Source organism: Psammomys obesus, unplaced genomic scaffold (assembly GCF_907164565.1).
Source record: "Psammomys obesus unplaced genomic scaffold, mPsaObe1.curated_primary_1811, whole genome shotgun sequence".
NCBI classification, from domain to species: Eukaryota; Metazoa; Chordata; class Mammalia; order Rodentia; family Muridae; genus Psammomys; species Psammomys obesus.
The window spans coordinates 24,808,607-24,828,697 of NW_026596069.1; the positions used below are offsets into that span (position 1 = coordinate 24,808,607).

Sequence of the window (20,091 nt, forward strand, 5' to 3'; positions counted from 1 at the left end):
TGAAATTAACATAGTCCTACTTTTTAAAGAGAGGCAAAGTAAAAGTACTATTCCCTCTTTCTGCCACTAAGTACAGCTAAAGCTCCTATACATTAACTGTAGGATCCTGAGAATTATGAAGAAAGCAGACCAGCTGTGGGACACTTAATTTCTAAGAAACACCACAGGAATGTGGTGTGAGGCTGAGGCAGTAGCTCTGTTGATAAGAATGCTTGTGTAGCATGACTTCATTCCTCAGGACCTCCTAAAGTAGGGGTGCTGCCACATGCCTATAATCCTAATACCTGGGAAATGGAGGCTGGAAGAACAAAAGTTCACAGTCCTCTTTAGATATATAGGAAATTCAGGGCTAGCCTGGAATACATCACACTGTGTCTCAGAAAATAAAATTAATAGTAGAAACACTATGGGTCCCTCCTCCCCTGGCCTTGAAATAACAATAGTAGACTTTATAGAACACAACTACATCATTAATAGCATCTGTTCAACTGTGGTAGAATATACAGTTTTTTTCAAGTGCTTAAGAACCACACACCAAAATAGATCGTGTCCTTAGCCATAAAGTAAACTTAAAAAAATCAGATTGATAGTGTCCTGACCAAAATGTAATCAAGCCAGAATGACTCACAATTAGATAGCAGGAAAACCGAACAAATGAAAGTCAAATGACAAAAAGTGTCAATCTTAGGGGAATGAAAAATACATTGGAATGTTGATTATATCTTCAAGCTTTTATGTTAAAGAAAAAAAGTTAAAACTTTTCATCATTGAAAATACTTAAATAATGAAGATGCAGTTAACACAAGTGCCTGAAGGAAAGATTTTAGCATAATTGTTCATATTAGGAAAAGAAAAGTTGCTAATGACTAATCTTAACAAAAGTTCTGAGAAGGGTAAAAGCAGAGGTCACTGCAACTGAAAACAACAATGAAGAAAATGGATGGAGCAAAAGAACTTGTGTGAAAAGGATTACAAAAGTGCCAAATCTCTGGCAAGGCTGACAAAGGGAAAAGGAACCAGCATCAGGAATGAAAAAGACTGTGAGGGAATGATGTGAACAACTCTAAACATGTCATTTAAGTGAATTAAATTGATTGCTTTAAAGACCCAACATGCCACAACTCACACAGTGTGAAATAGATAATTTCAGTAGCTATGTATAATTGTAAGGAAGGTGAACCCATATTTTTTTAAAACTCTCTCTACCCCCACAAACTAGTGAATCTCGATGACAAGATAACTTCATTAGGGAATTCTGCCAAATTTAACGAAAACACCAAATAATTTACAACACCTCCAAAATAAGAACACTTCCTAATTCATTTTGTTAGACCTTACACCAAGTCGTAGACTATAGAGAAACTAGAGATCATTGTTACAACTACAGAGTCTTTAGCAAAACACTAACATAGATCTCAGCAGCACATAAAAGATACTATATCTGACTATAGTTTGTTTCAGGAATTCAAGATTAATATTTTAGAAATCAATTAGCTTAATTCACCATATTAATAGTCTAAAGAAAAACCAAATAATCATTTTAGTTGATACAGAAAAAGCATTAGAAAAAAAGGCAGTATCCCTTCACGGTAACAATTCTCAGGAAACTCAAGTTGATAAACAGCATATACATAACCTATAGTTCACTTCATAACTAACTGTAAAAGCAAGTACTTCCCCTAAGGTCTGTTATAGCAAAACCACATCAGCTTTCATCATTATTCAGATAGTACTAGAAGTTATAGTCAGAACAGTAAATCGCATAATCACAAAGAGATCAGAAAGTAAGAGTTAAGCCTGTCCAGATGTTTTATGCAGGAAACATGATGGTGTGCTTAGAAAAATCATAACTATAGTGATCAAAACAACATGATATTGCCTGAAGACTATAGATTAGGAAAACAGAAACGAAGAACAGAAATAAACCCACACAATTGTGGCCAGCTGACCTTTGACAAAATTGCAAAAGCATTTCGGCAGATGAACAAATGGTGCTGGAGCAATTGTGAGCCAAGATCTGAACCTTATGTGTCATCCCTTGTGGCTGTTAACTTAATAGTTAGTAGATTGAAACATAAATATAAAAGTGTGAGGTTTTTAGGAGCTTGGCTTGGTGACTCCTGCTTATAATCCTACCACAACCTCCTGAGTGCTGAGATGACACATGTGCCACCATGCCCAGCTTCAAGTTGTATTTAAAGTTAAAAGAGGTGACTCAGTAAACAGATGCTCTTGCATGTAGACCTGATAGCCTACATACACCCACATCCTATACAGTGGCAAGAAGAAATGGATACCCATGAACTGTGCTCTAACCTTCATGCACACAGTGAGTTTTTAAGTAACTACTGTGGAGATCTATATCACCTCTGTGAATCTGATAATAGCTACATAAAATATAGTATTTACTTACAGATAGGAAAATGTACAAAATCACATAGTAGAATTTCCTCATGTCAAGTCTGAAATGTAAAAAGAAAGCAACAAAAACCTGGCAGTACTGGTAATATACTGCTGATGGTGGTTTAGACACAGAAGGGGTATCTTTGTCTAGTTCAGGTAGGTGTGTCTTGCTTTGTATGACATGTTTTATCTGTCACTGCAAAGCTGTCATAATAATATACTGCCTGGTTTTAAGCCAAAAAAAAAAAAAAAAAAAAATTGGGTCTTAAGGTTTCATCTAAAACATTTTTCAGGAGGAAAGTACTCCCGGAACTATGTGTCAACTATTGTTTGCAGTTGTAACTGTCACCATTATAATTTTAGGGAAATCAAAGAAGAAATCTAGAATCTGCACTGTCTCAAATTGAGAAAGAAAAGATGTTGCTACAACATAGAATTAATGAGTACCAAAGAAAAGTTGAACAGGAAAATGAGAAGAGAAGAAATGTAGAAAATGAAGGTAAATTGTTCTTTTGAAAAATACTCGACTATGTAAGTAGACACAACCACTGAGCTGTAACTGCAGCCCCCAAAATGTTTGTCTAATGCTGAACTGTCTTTAACATGAGGTTGTCTTAATTGTAGCTCACATAATAGATTGATGACACTACAATAATACACAGTCAGCACATTACTTCATGAGTTAAATAACCCAAATCTTCCATTACATTTAACACTTTACTTTCAGTGGTGTTTAGCCAAGCTAATGATGTCACAATTATGTGCATATCAGAATCACCTGAGAAGAATTGAAGACCACTAACCAGGGCTGGGGAGATGACTGCAGTTAAGAGCACTGGCTATTCCTAGAGGACTGAGGTTCAATTCTCAGCACCCAGACAGGGGCAGACACCCACTTGTAATTCCAGTTCCAGAGCATCTAACGTCCCTTTCTGTTCTCACACACACTGTACCTACATGGTGCAGATATGTATGCAGGCAGAACTCCCATATACAAAAAAACTTTAAAAACAGAATACTCAGAAACTCCAGAAATTTCTATTTAAATTATGGTGTAGTTATGTGGCCTGGTATCAGTATTGCTATAAACTCTTTAGACAGTTCTAACAAGCATCCTCATTTGAGAACTGTTAAGGTAGAGTTGCTACAGCCCCACTCTCACCTCCCAGTAGTAGCTCAGGATGGCCTCAAATTCACAGAAATCCAACTGCCTCTGTCATCCCAAGTGCTGGGATTAAAGGCATGTACCACCCTGTGTAGAATTTTATATTTTAATGCCAGTGTTGCAATTGTATTATATACATAAGTTTTTTTTATACCATTTGAAAATGCTGGTTTTACTTATAGTTTATTTTATAAATATATGTATGCAGTATCATATATAATAAACAAGGCTCTTCATATAGGATTGATAAAAGTATAAACAATGTATTCAGTGATATTGCAGATACTGAAATATCTGTGTCATAAATATACACAGTTCAAGAAAAGAAAAAGGGATCTCTATATCATTAAATATGTATGTATTTCTGTGGATATGCCTGTGAAAACATGTATATGATATGTTCGGTTTCATTTTAGGCTGTTGATTCATAAATTGTCTTAAGGAAGAACTGATAGTAGTTGTAGGAAAAGTCAATTAAGGGAGAAAAGCAAGGAAAGAATCCTCGTCATTCTACTACTTGTTATCTTGATTTTTGTGCCATTTTAAAAATACTGAATTATTCAAGTTATTTTAGTGTTCAAAAGCAAAAAAAAAAAAAAAACAAAACAGTTTTATAAATGTAGTGCTGCATCCCTGTACCTTAGCACTTAGGAGGTTAAGGCAGGAGAGTCACGTGAGCACTTGTGTTTGAAAAGAGCCTACAGGACACAGGAAATCACATCTCAAAGTAGCTTTGTACTATTAATTTTAAACCAATAGATTGGTCCCATGAAGGCAATAAAAAAGAATTTGGAATACTACAGTATCTGAAACAAAACTATTTTACTTTGTGTTATAAAACTGTGCTCTACTTTTTGATCAATTTAGAATATAAGAACTTGTAAGATAGAATTTGTTTTGGGAGTGGGAATGAACCTAATTTCACTGATTGTTGTGGTCTAAGAGTAAATTTTATTTTTAAAAAGGATGTTGTTTTCTAACAAAAATACGTAATTTCTACATTCTTGGCTTCCTAGTTTCTACACTAAAGGACCAGTTGGAAGACTTACGGAAAGCAAGTCAGAGCTCACAGCTTGCTAATGAGAAGCTGACACAGTTACAGAAGCAGGTCAGTTCTGCAGCAGGATTCTTTTAAAATTACAGTTAATTAAAAGAAACATGATTGTATGTGATCAAACCTCTTTCTTTCTTTTTCAATAGTTAGAAGAAGCCAATGACTTACTTAGGACAGAATCAGACACAGCTGTAAGATTAAGGAAGAGTCACACAGAGATGAGCAAGTCAATTAGTCAGCTAGAGTCCCTGAACAGAGAATTACAGGAGAGAAACAGAATTTTAGAGAATTCCAAGTCACAAGCAGACAAGGATTACTACCAGCTGCAAGCTGTATTGGAAGCAGAGCGAAGAGACAGAGGGCATGATTCTGAGATGATTGGAGACCTTCAAGGTAATACTTTTTCTCATGTAAAGTATATGTCACAAAACTTACCATAGCAAGTTTTTACTTTAATTTTTTATTATTATTATGATATGTGTAATGCATGATAAAGGTGTGTGTTGCCATGGGGCATATATGGGTGGTCAGGGAAAAACTTGGTAAAATTAACTTATTCCATCTACTTTGATTCTAGGGATTGAGCTCAGGTTGTTAGGCTTGCATGGTAAGCCCTTTACCTACAAAGCCATCTCGCCAGCCCCATTTTAAACTTTTAAAGTGTGTATTTCAGTGTCATTAAATGCATTCAACATTATAATGCATCTTTTCACAAATCTCCATACCATTTTGGTTATCCCAAACAAAACTGTACCTGTTACACGGTAACTGTCATTCTTTCCTTCTCGCAGTAGTCTCTAACCATCATCTACTTTCTGTGCCTGGGGACTTGACTACTCCACGTTCCTCATGCAAATGGAATTACAAGAGAAATTCCTCAGTTGTAGAGTGGGACCCCTTCCAAAAAAATAGACCAGGGTACTAGGAAAGGTTGGGATTAGAGTTACTGGTGTTCTTTGTAGAACTAAGAAGCAGATTAAACATAACTAACAGCAAATAAAAACAACAGTTTAAAAAGGCAAATACCATTTGATTTGTTTTCCAAAGATGACTGCCTTTACTTCCCACATATTTTCCTGGGTTTTGTTGCTGTTTGGTAGCAGCATCCACACTACCTACACAAAAGATATGTGTGAGAATTGCCAGGCCTCTCAGAAAAGACTGGTGGATCGAGGGGAGTTAACTTAGTTAAAACATACTCTATGGAAGGGAACATATTTTGGTTCTCATGGGACTTGATTAACTATAATTCTGTGTAGAGAGGTCAGGTCATATTTTGTGACTCTGGAAACAGAAATTAGGGGTTCCCATTGGCTCATAGCTGGGGAGAGTTGTGCAGTCTTATCTCTCAGGCACAGGCTTAAAATAGGTCTAGATATAATTAAGAAAGGAGCCTTTTTGCAGTTACTAGGGAAGCCTCACACTTGTTTAAGTCAAGCTCTTCTCACTGTTTAGACTGCAGTTTAGCCACGTAATTTCATTGCTCAAATTCCATAAATCCTTCCAGTTCTTAAAATTATTATGTTTGTTATCTTTTGCTTATGTCTAAGCTTTGAACAACTTGCTTCCAAGGCTGGCACCAACATGCCGTTTATTAATTGTTTTTGTTGTGTGGTTTTTTTTGTTTGTTTGTTTTGTTTTTTACAGAATCTTTTAGATATTGGTAAGAGTTAAGAAAAAGTTATAGTATCATTACATGCTTGTCCTTTTTCATTGCTTATTTTGTTTATTACTTAACAAATGTCTCATTTTTGAGGTTCTTGTTTGGTCTGAAACCATCTTAGTATGTAGCCCTGGCTGGCCTGAGAGCCCACAGAGATCTGCTTGCCCTGCCTCGTGAGCGTTGAAATGTCCCATTCTGAATTTGCTGATTTCTCCCACCTGTATAATTTAATATGTTATTTTATCCTCGTAAGCACTTTAAATTGGGATTTAGATCTAAAAGCTTGATCTGTCTAGTGACTCCACGTGTCTCACATAGGACTTGAACAAGAAAACTTAGTACATGACATCTGGCTGTTTTTATTGGTAGTGGTTGCCCAGTTCTTCATTTTCTTAGGCATTTGCACAATGGTTCCCATCTATCTTTATGCTTCCAGCATTTATTGTATTCAGAAGGTTGTACAACTGTCTCCTAGGTCTCCAGGATTTCCTCATCAGCTTTTTAAACACCTTTCACCCATTAAATTGTCTTTTCCTGTTCCCCTTTCATCTAGCCACTGGAAGCCACAATTTTTTTTAAATCTCTGAATTTACATGATCTATGTATTTTTTTGTAGGCATCATGTAATATGTATCTTTTACATGAAGCTTCTTTTGTGTTTAATGTTTGTAGAATGTGCTAGTAACTCGTTAAAGGCTAAGTCTGTGGTATGTTTGTACTACGGTTTTCATATCCATTCTGCTATTGGTAGAGTTTTAGAATGTTTTCTCCTTTTTGTTATTGTAAATAACAATGTTGCGAATATTACTTTAAAACTGTTTGCTCTCTGTATTCTTTTTTGTTTTGTTTTATTTTGTTTTTTTAATCAGGGTTTCTCTGTGTAGTCCTGGCTGTCCTGGAACTCACTCTGTAGACTAGGCTGGCCTCAAACTCAGAGATCTGCTTGCCTCTGCCTCCTGAGTGCTGGGATACCATCTGTAGTCTTTTGAGTGACTATTTATGTGTGAAATTGCTGGTCCATGTAGTAATTCTATCCTTAACTTTTGTGGAAGTGCTAAACTGTTTTCTACAGTGGCTGAGCCATTTCATTTGCCCTTACTAAGAAATTGGGATTTCTCCATGTTGTTGTTAACACTAGGCAACTGCCTGAATAGGAATGAAATCACATATTACTGTATTCCTGATTTTTTTTTTTTTTTCCTAATGAGTAGTGATATTGAACATCTGATAGACCCAGTTGTTTAGCACCATTTGTTTAGGAGGCTGCTCCTCCTCTGTGCATGCGTGCCTGTGTGTACATGTGTGTGTACAAAAGAGTGTGTATACATGCTCACATGTAGAGGCCAATGTATTTCTCAAGACCCATTCCTTCTTCTTTAAGTGCTTTTGACATTTTTTGTTAAACATTGATCGTCCATGGCTAAGATGCATTTTAATACTTACCTAGCATTCATGCTTGAAAGCCTTGGGTCTAATCTTTAGGACTGGGGGAAAAGTTGAATAAATGAAAAAGACAGGAAAAAATATCTTTAATAAATGAATGGATTTGGCTGCGGAGATGGCACAGTGGGTAAAGTTCAAGTATGAGAACCTGAGTTCAGATCTCTAGCACCCATGTAAAACCAAGTGGGGAAGTACGTATCTTCAACCTTAGTCCTGGAGGGAGCAGAGGCAAGCAGATCTCCAGGGCCTCACTGACCATCCAGTGTAGCTGCAATAGAAGAAATGAGCTTTTAGTGCAGTACAAAAAAACAAAAACAAACAAACAAACAAAAAGGTAAAGAGGTAATTGAGGAAGACACTTGGTATCAACTTATGACCCCTACCCTTACCTGCACTCAGATGTGTCCTTGACACACACACAAGCATGCACACACACAGAGTCCCAGTATATGGCTTTATTTCTGTATTTTCAAGTCTATTTTGTTGGTAATGTAATTTTGCCTATGTCAGCACCACGTTTCAACCATTGTAGTTTTGGTTTTGAAATTGGGAAGTTTGGCTCTTACTCTCTCCATTTCTCTCCCTGGCTGGCTGGCTGGCTGGCTGGCTGGCTGGCTTTCTCTGTTTCTTTCTCTTTCTATCATCGGTGCCTTTCCACTTTTCCACAATAAAAATCTCCTTTATACAAAAAAAAAGCGGGGGTCAGAAGAAGAAGAAATTGGGGAGTTTGATTTGTCCAATGTTACTGTTCTTTCACAATATTATTTTAGCTATTCTTTGAAATTCCTAATTAATTAGTTTTTCCATTTCTGAAGAACATACTTTTGAAATTTTAATAGTGCTCGAATGTTTTTGTTGATTTAGATAGTTATTGTCATCTTATAAGTCTTCCAGTCTATGAACGCAGCTTATTTCCATTTATTTATCATTGTTTTGAGGTTTTGTTGTGTTTTGTGTTTCATTCGGTTTTGGGGCAAGGTCTGATAATGGTGTCCAAAGTACCCTTGAACTTCTGGGCCCAAACACTCTTGCTTCCATTTACTGATCAGCTGAAATTATAGTCATCCTCCTCTGCACCTGGTGTAACAATTTTTTCAGTGAATGAGCCTTGTTCTTCCTTGGTTAACTGTTTTTCTAGCTCAGCAGTTCTCAATCTATGGTTCATAACCCCTTTGGGATTCAATGACCCTCTCATAGAGGTTGCTAAAGACCGTGGGAAAACATGTTTATGCTATGATTCATAGCAGTAGCAAAATTACAGTCAATGAAGATAATTTTATGGTTGGGGTCATCACAACATGAGAAGCTCCATTAAAGGGTCACAGCAGTAGGAAGGTTGAAGGGAACCACTGAGCTAGAGAAATGGTGCAACAGTTAGGAGCACTTGCTGCTTTTACAAAGGACCTGGATTAAGTTACCAGCGCCTGTCTGGCAGCTTACAACTATCTATAACTCCAGTTCCAATGGACCTGTTGCCCTCTTCTGGCCTCCATGTGCACTGCACACAAGTGGGGTACAACGTATATCCAACAAAACTCACATACACAAAATAAAAATTCAAAACTGAACATTAACAAGCACCAAGTCCCATGAAATTCCTCCATCACCCACTTCCTCACTCCCAGATAATCACAAGTCTGGTTTATAGTACCATAAATTAGTTTTGCTTTAACATTTTTCTCACTTCATAGCACGAATTACATCTTTACAAGAGGAGGTGAAGCATCTCAAACATAATCTTGAAAGAGTGGAAGAAGAAAGAAAAGAGGCTCAAGACATGCTTAATCATTCGGAGAAGGTAAGTGACTTGCTGTCCTAATAATGGGGTAATATTAAGGTTATCAAAGGTTACAAGGTATTTTAGAATATTCATTTGTAATGTCTTTATTTTATTGTGTGATTGGTTTTTTGGTGTATGAGAATGTATGTATGCCTTATTTATCATCTTGTTACCATATTTTTGTTTGTACTCTAAAAAGCTTTGGATGTTTTAATAGATAATTACATTACTTTGGTTTGGGAATAACTTTTAACAAGAAAATTGTTTGTAGTTTCTTTGTACATAGTTAAGAGGAAGGTATTAATCCTTGCTCTGTTAAATCATATGAAGAGAGAAAATAAAGGACTGGGCCCTAACACACTATGTATGCTTAGACTATGTTGTTAGTAAAAAAGTAAAAGAAAAGAAAAATAACAATTGGCTTTTGCATCCTTTCCCTTTATCCATCTTATCTCCCTCCCTCCTTCCTGTAGGGTTGTGCATAATGGCACATGTTTAGAGTCAGGACAACTTATTAGGGGCAGGGAGATTGTCATCAGGCTTAGTGGCAAGTGTCTTTACCCAACGGGGTCATCCTGCTTGGACCCTGCATTTATTTAGAATTTTATCAAAAATTTTACTACTAAGTACCTACTGAGGAAAGGCTCAAGCCATTACTTTATAGATCTAGTTCTCAATTTCTATGTTTCCCTCAGAAAAAAAAAAATATTTTAAAAGCCACTGCTTTGGCATATTCTATCCCACAGTTTTTTTTGTTAGCCAAGCTGATATAAATGTATACATAAGATGAAAGAAAGAATAATAAACTTTCAAAAGGTTGGAATCCATTCTTACTGTTCTCACCTAAACATTTCACTACCTTGTCCCAAGATACTTCATTTTTTTTAAAGGGAAGTAAATGTGAATTTACATATCAATATAGATGAATTTCTTTGATTAAAAAAATTTTTAAGCAAAAATTGAATAACAAAGTGAAAGATTGTTGCATCCATTTGTGTAAACCATCTGAATATAACCAGCAGCACAGGGAGTTCTGCATCAGCTGTCATGAATGTTTCAGATGGGAAGGGGTCATTAGGAAAGTGTTTATCTCCTGTGGAATATTGAAGAATGTAAGATTTAATTGCATGCCTCTTGCACAGTTTATTATATTCCATGGCTCTCATTCCAATTTTTTTAGGAAAAGAATAATTTAGAGATAGATTTGAACTACAAGCTCAAGTCTTTACAGCAGAGGTTAGAACAAGAAGTAAATGAACACAAAGTAACCAAAGCGCGGTTAACTGATAAGCATCAGTCTATTGAAGAGGCAAAGTCTGTTGCCATGTGTGGTAAGTGTCACTTAATATGAATATTTCCTGTGATTAGTTTTAAATAATACTTTCAGAAATTCAGTTTTGATCAAAACGTCACTTCTTTGGTAGAGAGTATAAGTAACATTGTTTTCTAAGAATAGAATATTTTTTATTATATCTTCTCTTTTATCACAATTTTACTTCTGTAGTGTTCTTACTTTACTATGTCTTTACTATAAAAGTTAGTAAAAGCAAGGCGTGATGGTACATGCCTGTAATCCCTGCACTCAGGGAGGCAGAGACAGGTGGATCGCTGTGAGTTCGAGGACAACTTTGTCTACAAAGTGAGTCCAGGACAGCCAAGGCCACACAAGGAAACCCTGTCTCAAAAAAAAAAAAAAAAAGTTAGTGAAAACATACGAGGTATGATGGCCCAAACCAGTAATTTCAGTACGGGAGAAGCTAAGCATTTGTGAGACTAGGGCTTGGGTCTAAAACAAAACAAAGTTTGGGGATTCTTTTCTCCCAGTGTTTAAATCTCTCCCTTGATTTCGGCAGAACTCTAACATGCTTAACCAGCTTGAGGTTTTGAATTCAAAGCTGAAAATAACAGCTTTGATAATTTTATTAGATATTTAGATATATATATAAATGATTCAATTGTTATGTACGACTGGAACTCAAGGATAGGTATCTGGAGTAAGATAAGTGATTTCTGTTAGATTGGAGTGAGGGGAATTGGGAGTAATGATTATGTTAGTACAGCTGTATTTATAAGGTTAAGGAAAAAGTGAACTTCATTGTAATTGTCAGCTTGAGGGCAGGATCCAAGAATAGCAAAAAAACTTAATTATGCAACTTCCTACTGTCCTGACTATGGAAAAGCTTAAAATTATCAGAACTTGACTGACCATATCCTAGAATAAGACACGCTGGCAAAGGGTAGAACCTTCTGATAATAATTGAAAAAGGTGTTCTGCGACCATGGAATTTTATCACTGTTGCACAGAGTTCCTAGCCTAAGAGCCTCCTTAAAAAATTTCCAGACCAGGGCTGGAGAGATGGCTCAGAGGTTAAGAGCACTGATTGCTCTTCCAGAGTCCTGAGTTCAATTGCCAGCAACCACATGATAGCACCCAACCATCTATAATGAGATTTGGTGCCACTTTTCTGGAGTGCAGGTCTACATGCAAACACCACATTATATACATAACAAATAAATAAATCTTAAAAAAAAATTTTTTTTTCCAGACCAGTGCAAAATAGAGATTAATACCTGCAGTCATGTTTTTCTATTCTTTACCTTCATTTCACTCCTTATTATTCTACTCTTTCCAACTATACCCTTCCACTTCTAATCTAAACCTTATTGAATTGTCTCCTCTCCTTTGGGCAAGGGCTAGATTGTGACATTTTTAAATTATTATACTTACAACTTTTTCTTTAGAGATTCTTACTATATAAATTACTCAAATGCTCTTAGAACTTTTATAATTAATACCTATTATAGTTCCAGAATAAAATTTAAAGACCAGTTTCCAGACCATTTAAAGTAAAAATATTAAGGTGCTCTTTAAATGTATGTTTGTAACTTTTTCTGTTGCAGAAATGGAAAAAAAGCTGAAGGAAGAAAGAGAAGCTCGAGAGAAGGCTGAAAATAGAGTTGTTGAGACTGAGAAACAGTGCTCTATGCTAGATGTTGATCTGAAGCAGTCTCAGCAGAAGCTAGAACATTTGACTGAAAACAAAGAAAGGATGGAAGATGAAGTAAGACACAGTACTAATATTATCCGTCTTTTAAGAGAAACTATCCTAGGTTGTAACTGCAGTATAAAAGATTGAGAAGTATCTGTTCATTGCTTATACTGTCATTCCAGGACTTAAAATATTCATTTCAAATAGCTATTAAACATTAACTCCCTAGGATGTGTTCCTTGGTATTTCAGAGCAGTCCATGAAACTGTATCAAAATGTCTTAGTTTCTCCTAGAAGAAATTATTTCTTTTAAAAAACAGACCATCAGAAAGTATTTGTGTTATCTAGAAAAGCATTAAAAAAATTAACTGCTGCTTAGAGTGGCTTACTTTGATAGGAAACATATAGCACATATTTATAATACTATTGATATAATGATAAAAGGCTTTGTGTTGGTACTGTCTAGTTTAGAAATTATTTGTAAGTAGTTTCCAAGACTTGACTTCATGGAGGCAACATTGTCATTACAGATTTGTATACTTGGTAAGAACGTAGTTAAGTCATGGGCAAAAGGAAGTAAAATCAGACAAGAAAAGATACAGAGAACTGTCACTTGGAGTTGACACTTGAGCTCTGAAGTAACTGGTGTTCTTTTAAAACCTATAGAGATGCTGTAGGTGAAAATAGCCTTTTAGAAAAATTAATGTAGTATTGACTTAAAAGAGATTAAAAATAAACTAGTAAGCAGGATAACTATATATTAAAAATTTGGAAGCTGGAGCCTGCAGGTGGCTCAGTTGTTAAGGACATTAACTGCTCTTCAGGAGAACCTAGATTTAATTCCCAGCACCCTCTTCTGGCCTCTTCAGGCACATACGTGATACACAGATACAGCATTCCATACACATGAAGTAAAATTTACAAGTGGTTTTTTAACCTGCCTGTAATCCCAGCACTTAGGGAAGTAGAGGCAGGAGGATGGATCTCTGTGAGTTAAAGAGTTAAAGACTAGCCTATTCTACAAAGCAAGTCCAGGACAGCCAGTCCTTACACAGGGAAACCCAGTCTCAAGAAAAAAAAAAAAATTTTTTTTTAATTAAAAAACAGTGGCCTTTTGTCTCAACATTAGGGTTATTAAGGTGAATAAGATACATATGATCTGTATACTTGGGGGGAGCAAACAGCTTAGAAAGACCGATCATAATTACAGACACAGCAACGTATATATGTGTGGTTCAAACATACATACGTTAGGTAAGGAAAGCCTTGTTAAAGGTGTGGCATTTGGGAGCTGAAGAATAAACACAGTTTAAGATTATTCATTATGTCTGAACATGTTGTATTGTCAAACCATCCAAGGAAGGGACAGAAAGGAGGAATGTATGTACAAGACAGAGATGGAAGAGTTTGGCCATTTGATGATCTCTGTGATAATCATTTGCAAACTGCTGCAGAGATTTTGAGTTCATTGGCCCTATACCAATAAGTACTATTTTCTAAGTTTTAGGATTGTATAAAATAGAATATGTAAACATTTGTGGGTGAACAGCTAAGTTGAACCCATTTGGAATGTCCCCTCAGATATGACTCTTATCATTATTTTCAAAATTCTCCAGGCTAGTTAAAACTGAGGGGTTTTTTTGGTACAGATTTCATATCTAAAATTTATGTTATTTTTACTTAGTAATAAATAAGTAATAATAGTTACAAGGAAGAATTAGAATAGTCCAAGGAATAATAATGTTCTTGAGATTTGATTAGTATCCTTTAAGATATCTAATAAATTGCTAAAGTGATTAAGATGTCACTCATTTTCCTCACTCATAGGTTAAGAATCTCACCCTGCAGCTGGAACAGGAATCAAATAAACGGCTCTTGTTACAGAATGAATTGAAGACTCAAGCATTTGAAGCAGACAATTTAAAAGGTTTAGAAAAACAGATGAAACAAGAAATAAATACTTTATTAGAAGCAAAGAGATTGTTAGAATTTGAGTTAGCACAGCTTACAAAGTAAGTCTAGAAAAATTTTTTGTGTTTTCATTGCCTTATAGATGCTTGATATTTTGTGTTCAAATGATCTCAAAATGTGTGAAAAAGACCAAAATAATAATAATAATAATAATAATAATAATAATAATAATAATGTGATAGAAGAAGTTACTTGCAAAGAAGATTTGCAAGGAAGTTCAAGCTTTGGAAGGACATGCTAAAACTGCATTAAATTAAGTTAAAATTACAGGTATTCAAAGGAAGAAACATAGATTAGTATGGTTGCTGGCTTTACAGTCAGTCTGTTCATGGTGGAAATACCAGCTTTCTCATAATTTTCGTATCTGTAAGCATTATCAGAGCTCTCCATACCTGATAAGAGTATTCCAGATCATTTTATTTTAGAGAGTACAATTAGACATAATCTTGTGGTGGGAGTGGGGTGTTTTTGTTTTCTTTGGTTCATCCCAGAGTTAGTCTTTTTTATTTTTCCATTACTGCTGAGATGTCAGGTGCCTCCTTAATGGAGATCAAGACAAAACCAGAGTGTCAAAGCCAGATATAGTATGAATGATTGGTACTCCTTACACCAAGTTGTGATTTTATTTCCTCCAGATGTATGTTACCATACCTTGAGGCCCTTTTTGTTTTGGTTTGTGGTTTTTTGTTTGTTTGTTTGTTTGTTTGTTTCCCTTAGACAGGGTTTCTCTTTGTAACCCTTGCTGTCTTTGTAGACCAGGCTGGCCTCGAACTCAAAGATTCACCTGCCTCTACCTCCTGAATGCTGGGTTTAAAGACGTGTGCCATCACCTCCCAGCATTGTAATAAGCTGTCTGCTTTTATTATGGATTTATATTGGCAGGTTTTTTTTTTTTATTTAGAAGCTGCATTTTTACCAGATGATACACATTTTTCCCCAAACACTCAGCTCTCAATTGGCATTTATTATTTACTTCCTATCAGCTACATGGCTTATTACTAAACTACAAAGCAATTGCTGTCTAACATTAAAGCCTAGCAGCCTGGGATAAAATTATTAATCCTTGAAAATCTGGATCTTCATGTTCTATTGTGTTCTTATGTGTTTGAGTCTTTTCCTCTCTTGAGTGTGTCCTTTTTCCTATGAGATTTGTTAATGTATGTGATGTGTACGTATTTTGTCTTTCTCCTTACCAGTTTGTTCTTCCTTTCCTTTTATATTCCCCATGTAATTACTTTTTATACCTCTTCATGTGTTTAATTGCCAAAAAATGTTACACTTTATTTTTTACTCAAATAATGTCTGACCTCTGCTTTTGTTTATTACACAAGACATTTAAAATGTATTTCTGTGACCTTTTTTTGCCTGTAAAGTGTATTCCTGCTTTTTTTCTACAAATATTTACAGGAAAACAAAACACAGCAGTGTCTGTTTCATTTTTATGGTTTGGAGAGACCCACAGCTAATTTGTTTCTGAAGAAGGCTTTCATTAGGAAGGGGCCCATGCTTTGCAAGGCATTTTATAAAGGCGCAAGATGAAGCCAGACTGTGGCTCACCAGATGAGCTAGAAAAGTAACATGATTCTGAAATATGTTTTTCTTGCAGTAATTTTATTGATTTTTTTGTATTTTAGCAATTTAAATGCAATCTATCAAATTGGAAAGTTTACTGATTTTCTTTTATCTAAAGGCAGTACAGAGGAAACGAAGGGCAGATGCGGGAGTTACAAGATCAACTTGAAGCTGAGCAGTACTTCTCTGTAAGTGAAAATTATTTTTACTATAGAAACTTTATTATTTTGTTTTTGTGTTTTGAGATAGGGTTTCTCTGTGTATCCTTGGCTGTCCTGTGCTTGCTTTGTGGACCAGGCTGGCCTTAAACTCATAGAACTTCGTCTGCCTCTACCTCCCCAAGTTGCTGGAGTTACAGGTGTGGGCCACTGCAATTTTTCAACAGTGAATTACCATCAGATTAAAGCTGTAAATACCACTTTGTAGACTGGGCATGGTGATGCAGGGCTTTAATCTCACCACTCCGAGGCAGAGGCAGGTGGATCCAGATTAGCCAGGGCTACAGAGTAAGACTTTGTCCTAAACAAAGACTTTGTTGCTAGGCATGGAAATACATGTCTGATGCCCAAAGCACTTGGAGGCTAAGGTGGGGTGGGCATGGAGTTTCTCAAGTTCTGATCCAGCATGGACTTAAACATTTATCAGATGGTGCCCTCAACTACCATCTATCTTGCAAGCCTTATTTCCTATAATTAAGTGCAGAGATTTAACTTGGTTTTTTGTTTGTGGGTTTTTCTTTTTGGTTTTTCAAGGTAGGGTGTTTCTATGCAGACTTGTGTGCACTGAAAATTGTTCTGTAGACCAGGCTGTCTTTGAGCTCAGATCCACCTGCCTCTGCCCCTCAAATGCTGGGCGTGTACCACCACCCAGTTTGTTTGTTTTAATGATTTTTCTTTAAATGTGCATTGGTATTTTGCCTGCCTGTATGTCTGTGTAAGGGTGCTGAATTATTCCTTATATCTAGAGCTACTGACAGTTATGAGCTGCCATGTGGATACTGGGAACTGAACCTGGGTCTTCTGGAAGAACAGATAGTGCTCTTAACCACTGAACCTTCTCTATACCCCCAATTTAACTTGTTTTAACTTTTAAGTTAATAAAACTTTTCTAACTTTTAAGATAAACTGCTGAATGGTTTATAACTCACCGTATTTATCACTTGTTTTTACAGACACTTTATAAAACCCAAGTAAAGGAACTTAAAGAAGAAATTGAAGAAAAAAACAGAGAAAATTTAAGGAAAATACAGGAGCTGCAAAGTGAAAAGTATGTTTATTTTGCTTTGAAACAGAACAGGAACCTGTGCTTCAAAAAGTTGAAAGATAGGGAGTAGGACTAATTTATTCTGCTAATTGATAATCAAATCAGACTAGTCTACTTTAAGACTCCAGTTTGAGAGCATTGGCTGTCTCTTCCGGCCCCTGTGAGCTCCAGGCAGCACAACACTTTGACATACATGTAGGCGAAATACACATATACATAAAATAAAAATAAATAATATTTAAAACAACGAAAAGAAAAGGAGGAAGTAGTGGTGGTCATGATTAGGGATAATTCACAACCCAAATTTACTGAGAACCTACAAAAATCATGGAAATAATACAGATGACCAAGATGGCTTGTCTAAGAGAGGATCTTTGGGACAAACAGACAAATAAAGTAATCTAGTCCTAGTGTGAATATCAGTTCCAAAAAGTTGTGTTTTGATATAGAATCGCTTGTATTCAAGGCTGCCCTTGTTTAGTCCTGCTGCCTCACCTTCCAAGTGCTAGAATTCTAGAAATAACCACCATACTCTGGGAATTCTGAAAAGCTTCAAAGTGTGTGTTTTTTTTTTTTTAAATTACATTTCCAAATAGGTTACAGTAGTTTGAATCTGTATGTTTTCCTAAAGTCACTGAATTGCTCACAGATAATTTGTATTTACCCCTCTTAGTTTATAGACTTGATCAAATTAAGCTCCAGGAAGTGTAAGAAACTTGCCCAGAGATTCTACCCAGTAGAAATAAGGATGAAAGTGTTTTGAATCTGACCTCTTGGTCCACCAGTTGCTTTTCAGCTTTGCCTTCCTGGCTTATATTCCAGAGCCACAGTAAAGTCTTTTTTCTAAAAGTGAATGGCTTAAGAAGTTAAAATCTAGGTCCCCTGCACATATGTGGCCAATGGGCAGCTTGGTCGCCTGGCCAGTGGAGGAGTAGGGGAGCGCTTTTAACATGAACTATATCACCTGCTTTTGGATCACTTCCCCCTGGCAGGGCTGCCTTCCCTGGCCTCGGGATGAGGATATGCTCAGTCCTGATGTCACTTAATGTGCTGGGGAGGGTTGAGACAGGGGGAGGAGGGTTCCCTTTCTCTCAAGGGAAAGGAGGAGGGGAACAGGTACGGGAGCCCTTGGGATATAAAATAAATAACTGAAATAAAATTTTAAAAATTAAAAAATAACCTGGGATGGGGGAATAAAAGAAATTTATTTACTAAATCCAGACTTGGTAGCGCACACCTGTAATCCCAGCATGTTGGAGGCAGAGGCAGATGGATCTCTGTTCAGGGTCAGCCTGGTCTACAAAGTGAGTCTAGAACAGCCAAGGCTACACAGAGAAATGGTGTCTTGAAAACAACAACAAGTTAAAGTCATGAATAAAAATTTTATAGTGGATCTAAAGTTTACTTTAGGAAGTAAAATCCTTGGTTCTGTCATTTAGAAAAAATTATGTGGATTTTTGGAGGCCTGGGGAGAGTTTTTTGGGGTTGTTGTTTTCAGAGACAGTCTCACCTGTAGTCTAGGCTGGTCTTCAGTTCTCAGTCCCTCTGCCTCAAGAGCTCAGTTGTTAAAATTACAGGTGTAGGCTGCTATGTCTAAGATAGTTGTTGTCATTTATGTGATCATATAAGGAGAAGGAACTGAATTTTTTTAATTCATGTCACTTAAAACTGTTGCAGAGAAACTCTTTCTACTCAGTTGGATCTTGCAGAAACAAAAGCTGAGTCTGAGCAGTTAGCTCGAGGAATTCTGGAAGAACAGTATTTTGAATTGACTCAAGAAAGCAAGAAAGCTGCTTCAAGAAATAGACAAGAGATTACAGATAAAGATCATACTGTTAGTCGGGTAAGTGATAAGTGACTATCTGGCTGAAATTGATTTAAGTCAAACTAGGTCATATTTTAAAATATTGGGGTGTTTGTATGTACACGCATATTTACTTTTGCTTCTTACATTTAATTATAAAAAATCTTAATACACTGGGCTCTTTTTCCTTCTGTAGATCTATGTTATATTTTATGTGAAGAAATGATTATCTTTTTCTTCTGTTTATGTGTTGTTTATTGAGGAGGGTTTTGCGATTTGTTTTTAAAAAAATTTTTTTTTTTTTTCTGGAAAAAAAAGATCTGACCCTTAGAGGCCTATCATCAAGGGTCCTTATCATCCTGCCTTATCAATGCTCTGCTAACTTCTCTGGAAAAACCTTGAATAAGCAGGGCTGGTTGCTGTTGTGAGCAAGGGGAGTCCATGGGACCGTACCTCAGTGAGGTGTATGGGCTTCTGGCTGGAAAGGCACTGTGGAAGGAGGCTTTCAGCCCTGGTGGGGTTTGCTGTTTGAACCTGAGGCTGGCTCCATGGAGCCCATACAAGACAGTGATGCTCCATCTTCAACCCTCCATGCCACCTTCAACTCAGCTACCCAGAAGGACCCAGAAATTTCCAGCTGGGACTATCCTTCCCGTAAATCACCATCGTAAATGCTGTCACTTCTGATAGTACAGCCCTGGTTTCATGTAGGGAAACTGGGGCTCTGAGGCAGGACAGGGTAAATAATACCATTATCAGTCACTACCTTGGCTTCTGTCTCCTGAGAAAGCAGAGAATAGACTCTCTTCTCATATTTCCAGCCTTATTATGACACTTGGGTACAGACCCAGCAGCCAGCGGGCAAAAGGCCCAAGATGGGGCAGAAGTCACTAGCCCATCTTCTCCAGGGCCCCCGTGGGGAGATATAGATAAAGCACTCACCACGAAAGAGGTCCAATATCCCCCATGGCCTTTTCAGGCCT

General features: G+C 36.6%; 1 protein-coding gene across 2 annotated transcripts in view; it reads left to right on the top strand.

The window, feature by feature from the left end:
- Rock1 (Rho associated coiled-coil containing protein kinase 1) overlaps positions 1-20,091 on the top strand; it is a 97,646-nt gene that overhangs the window by 57,658 nt on the left and 19,897 nt on the right. For both annotated transcript variants that reach the window (XM_055625470.1, XM_055625471.1), the window contains exons 14-23: positions 2,767-2,902; positions 4,585-4,676; positions 4,769-5,015; positions 9,420-9,526; positions 10,689-10,839; positions 12,410-12,570; positions 14,326-14,510; positions 16,160-16,229; positions 17,213-17,307; positions 18,982-19,147. In XM_055625470.1, coding sequence (XP_055481445.1) covers positions 2,767-2,902; positions 4,585-4,676; positions 4,769-5,015; positions 9,420-9,526; positions 10,689-10,839; positions 12,410-12,570; positions 14,326-14,510; positions 16,160-16,229; positions 17,213-17,307; positions 18,982-19,147 — 1,410 coding nt within the window. The remainder of the gene's footprint in view (positions 1-2,766; positions 2,903-4,584; positions 4,677-4,768; positions 5,016-9,419; positions 9,527-10,688; positions 10,840-12,409; positions 12,571-14,325; positions 14,511-16,159; positions 16,230-17,212; positions 17,308-18,981; positions 19,148-20,091) is intronic.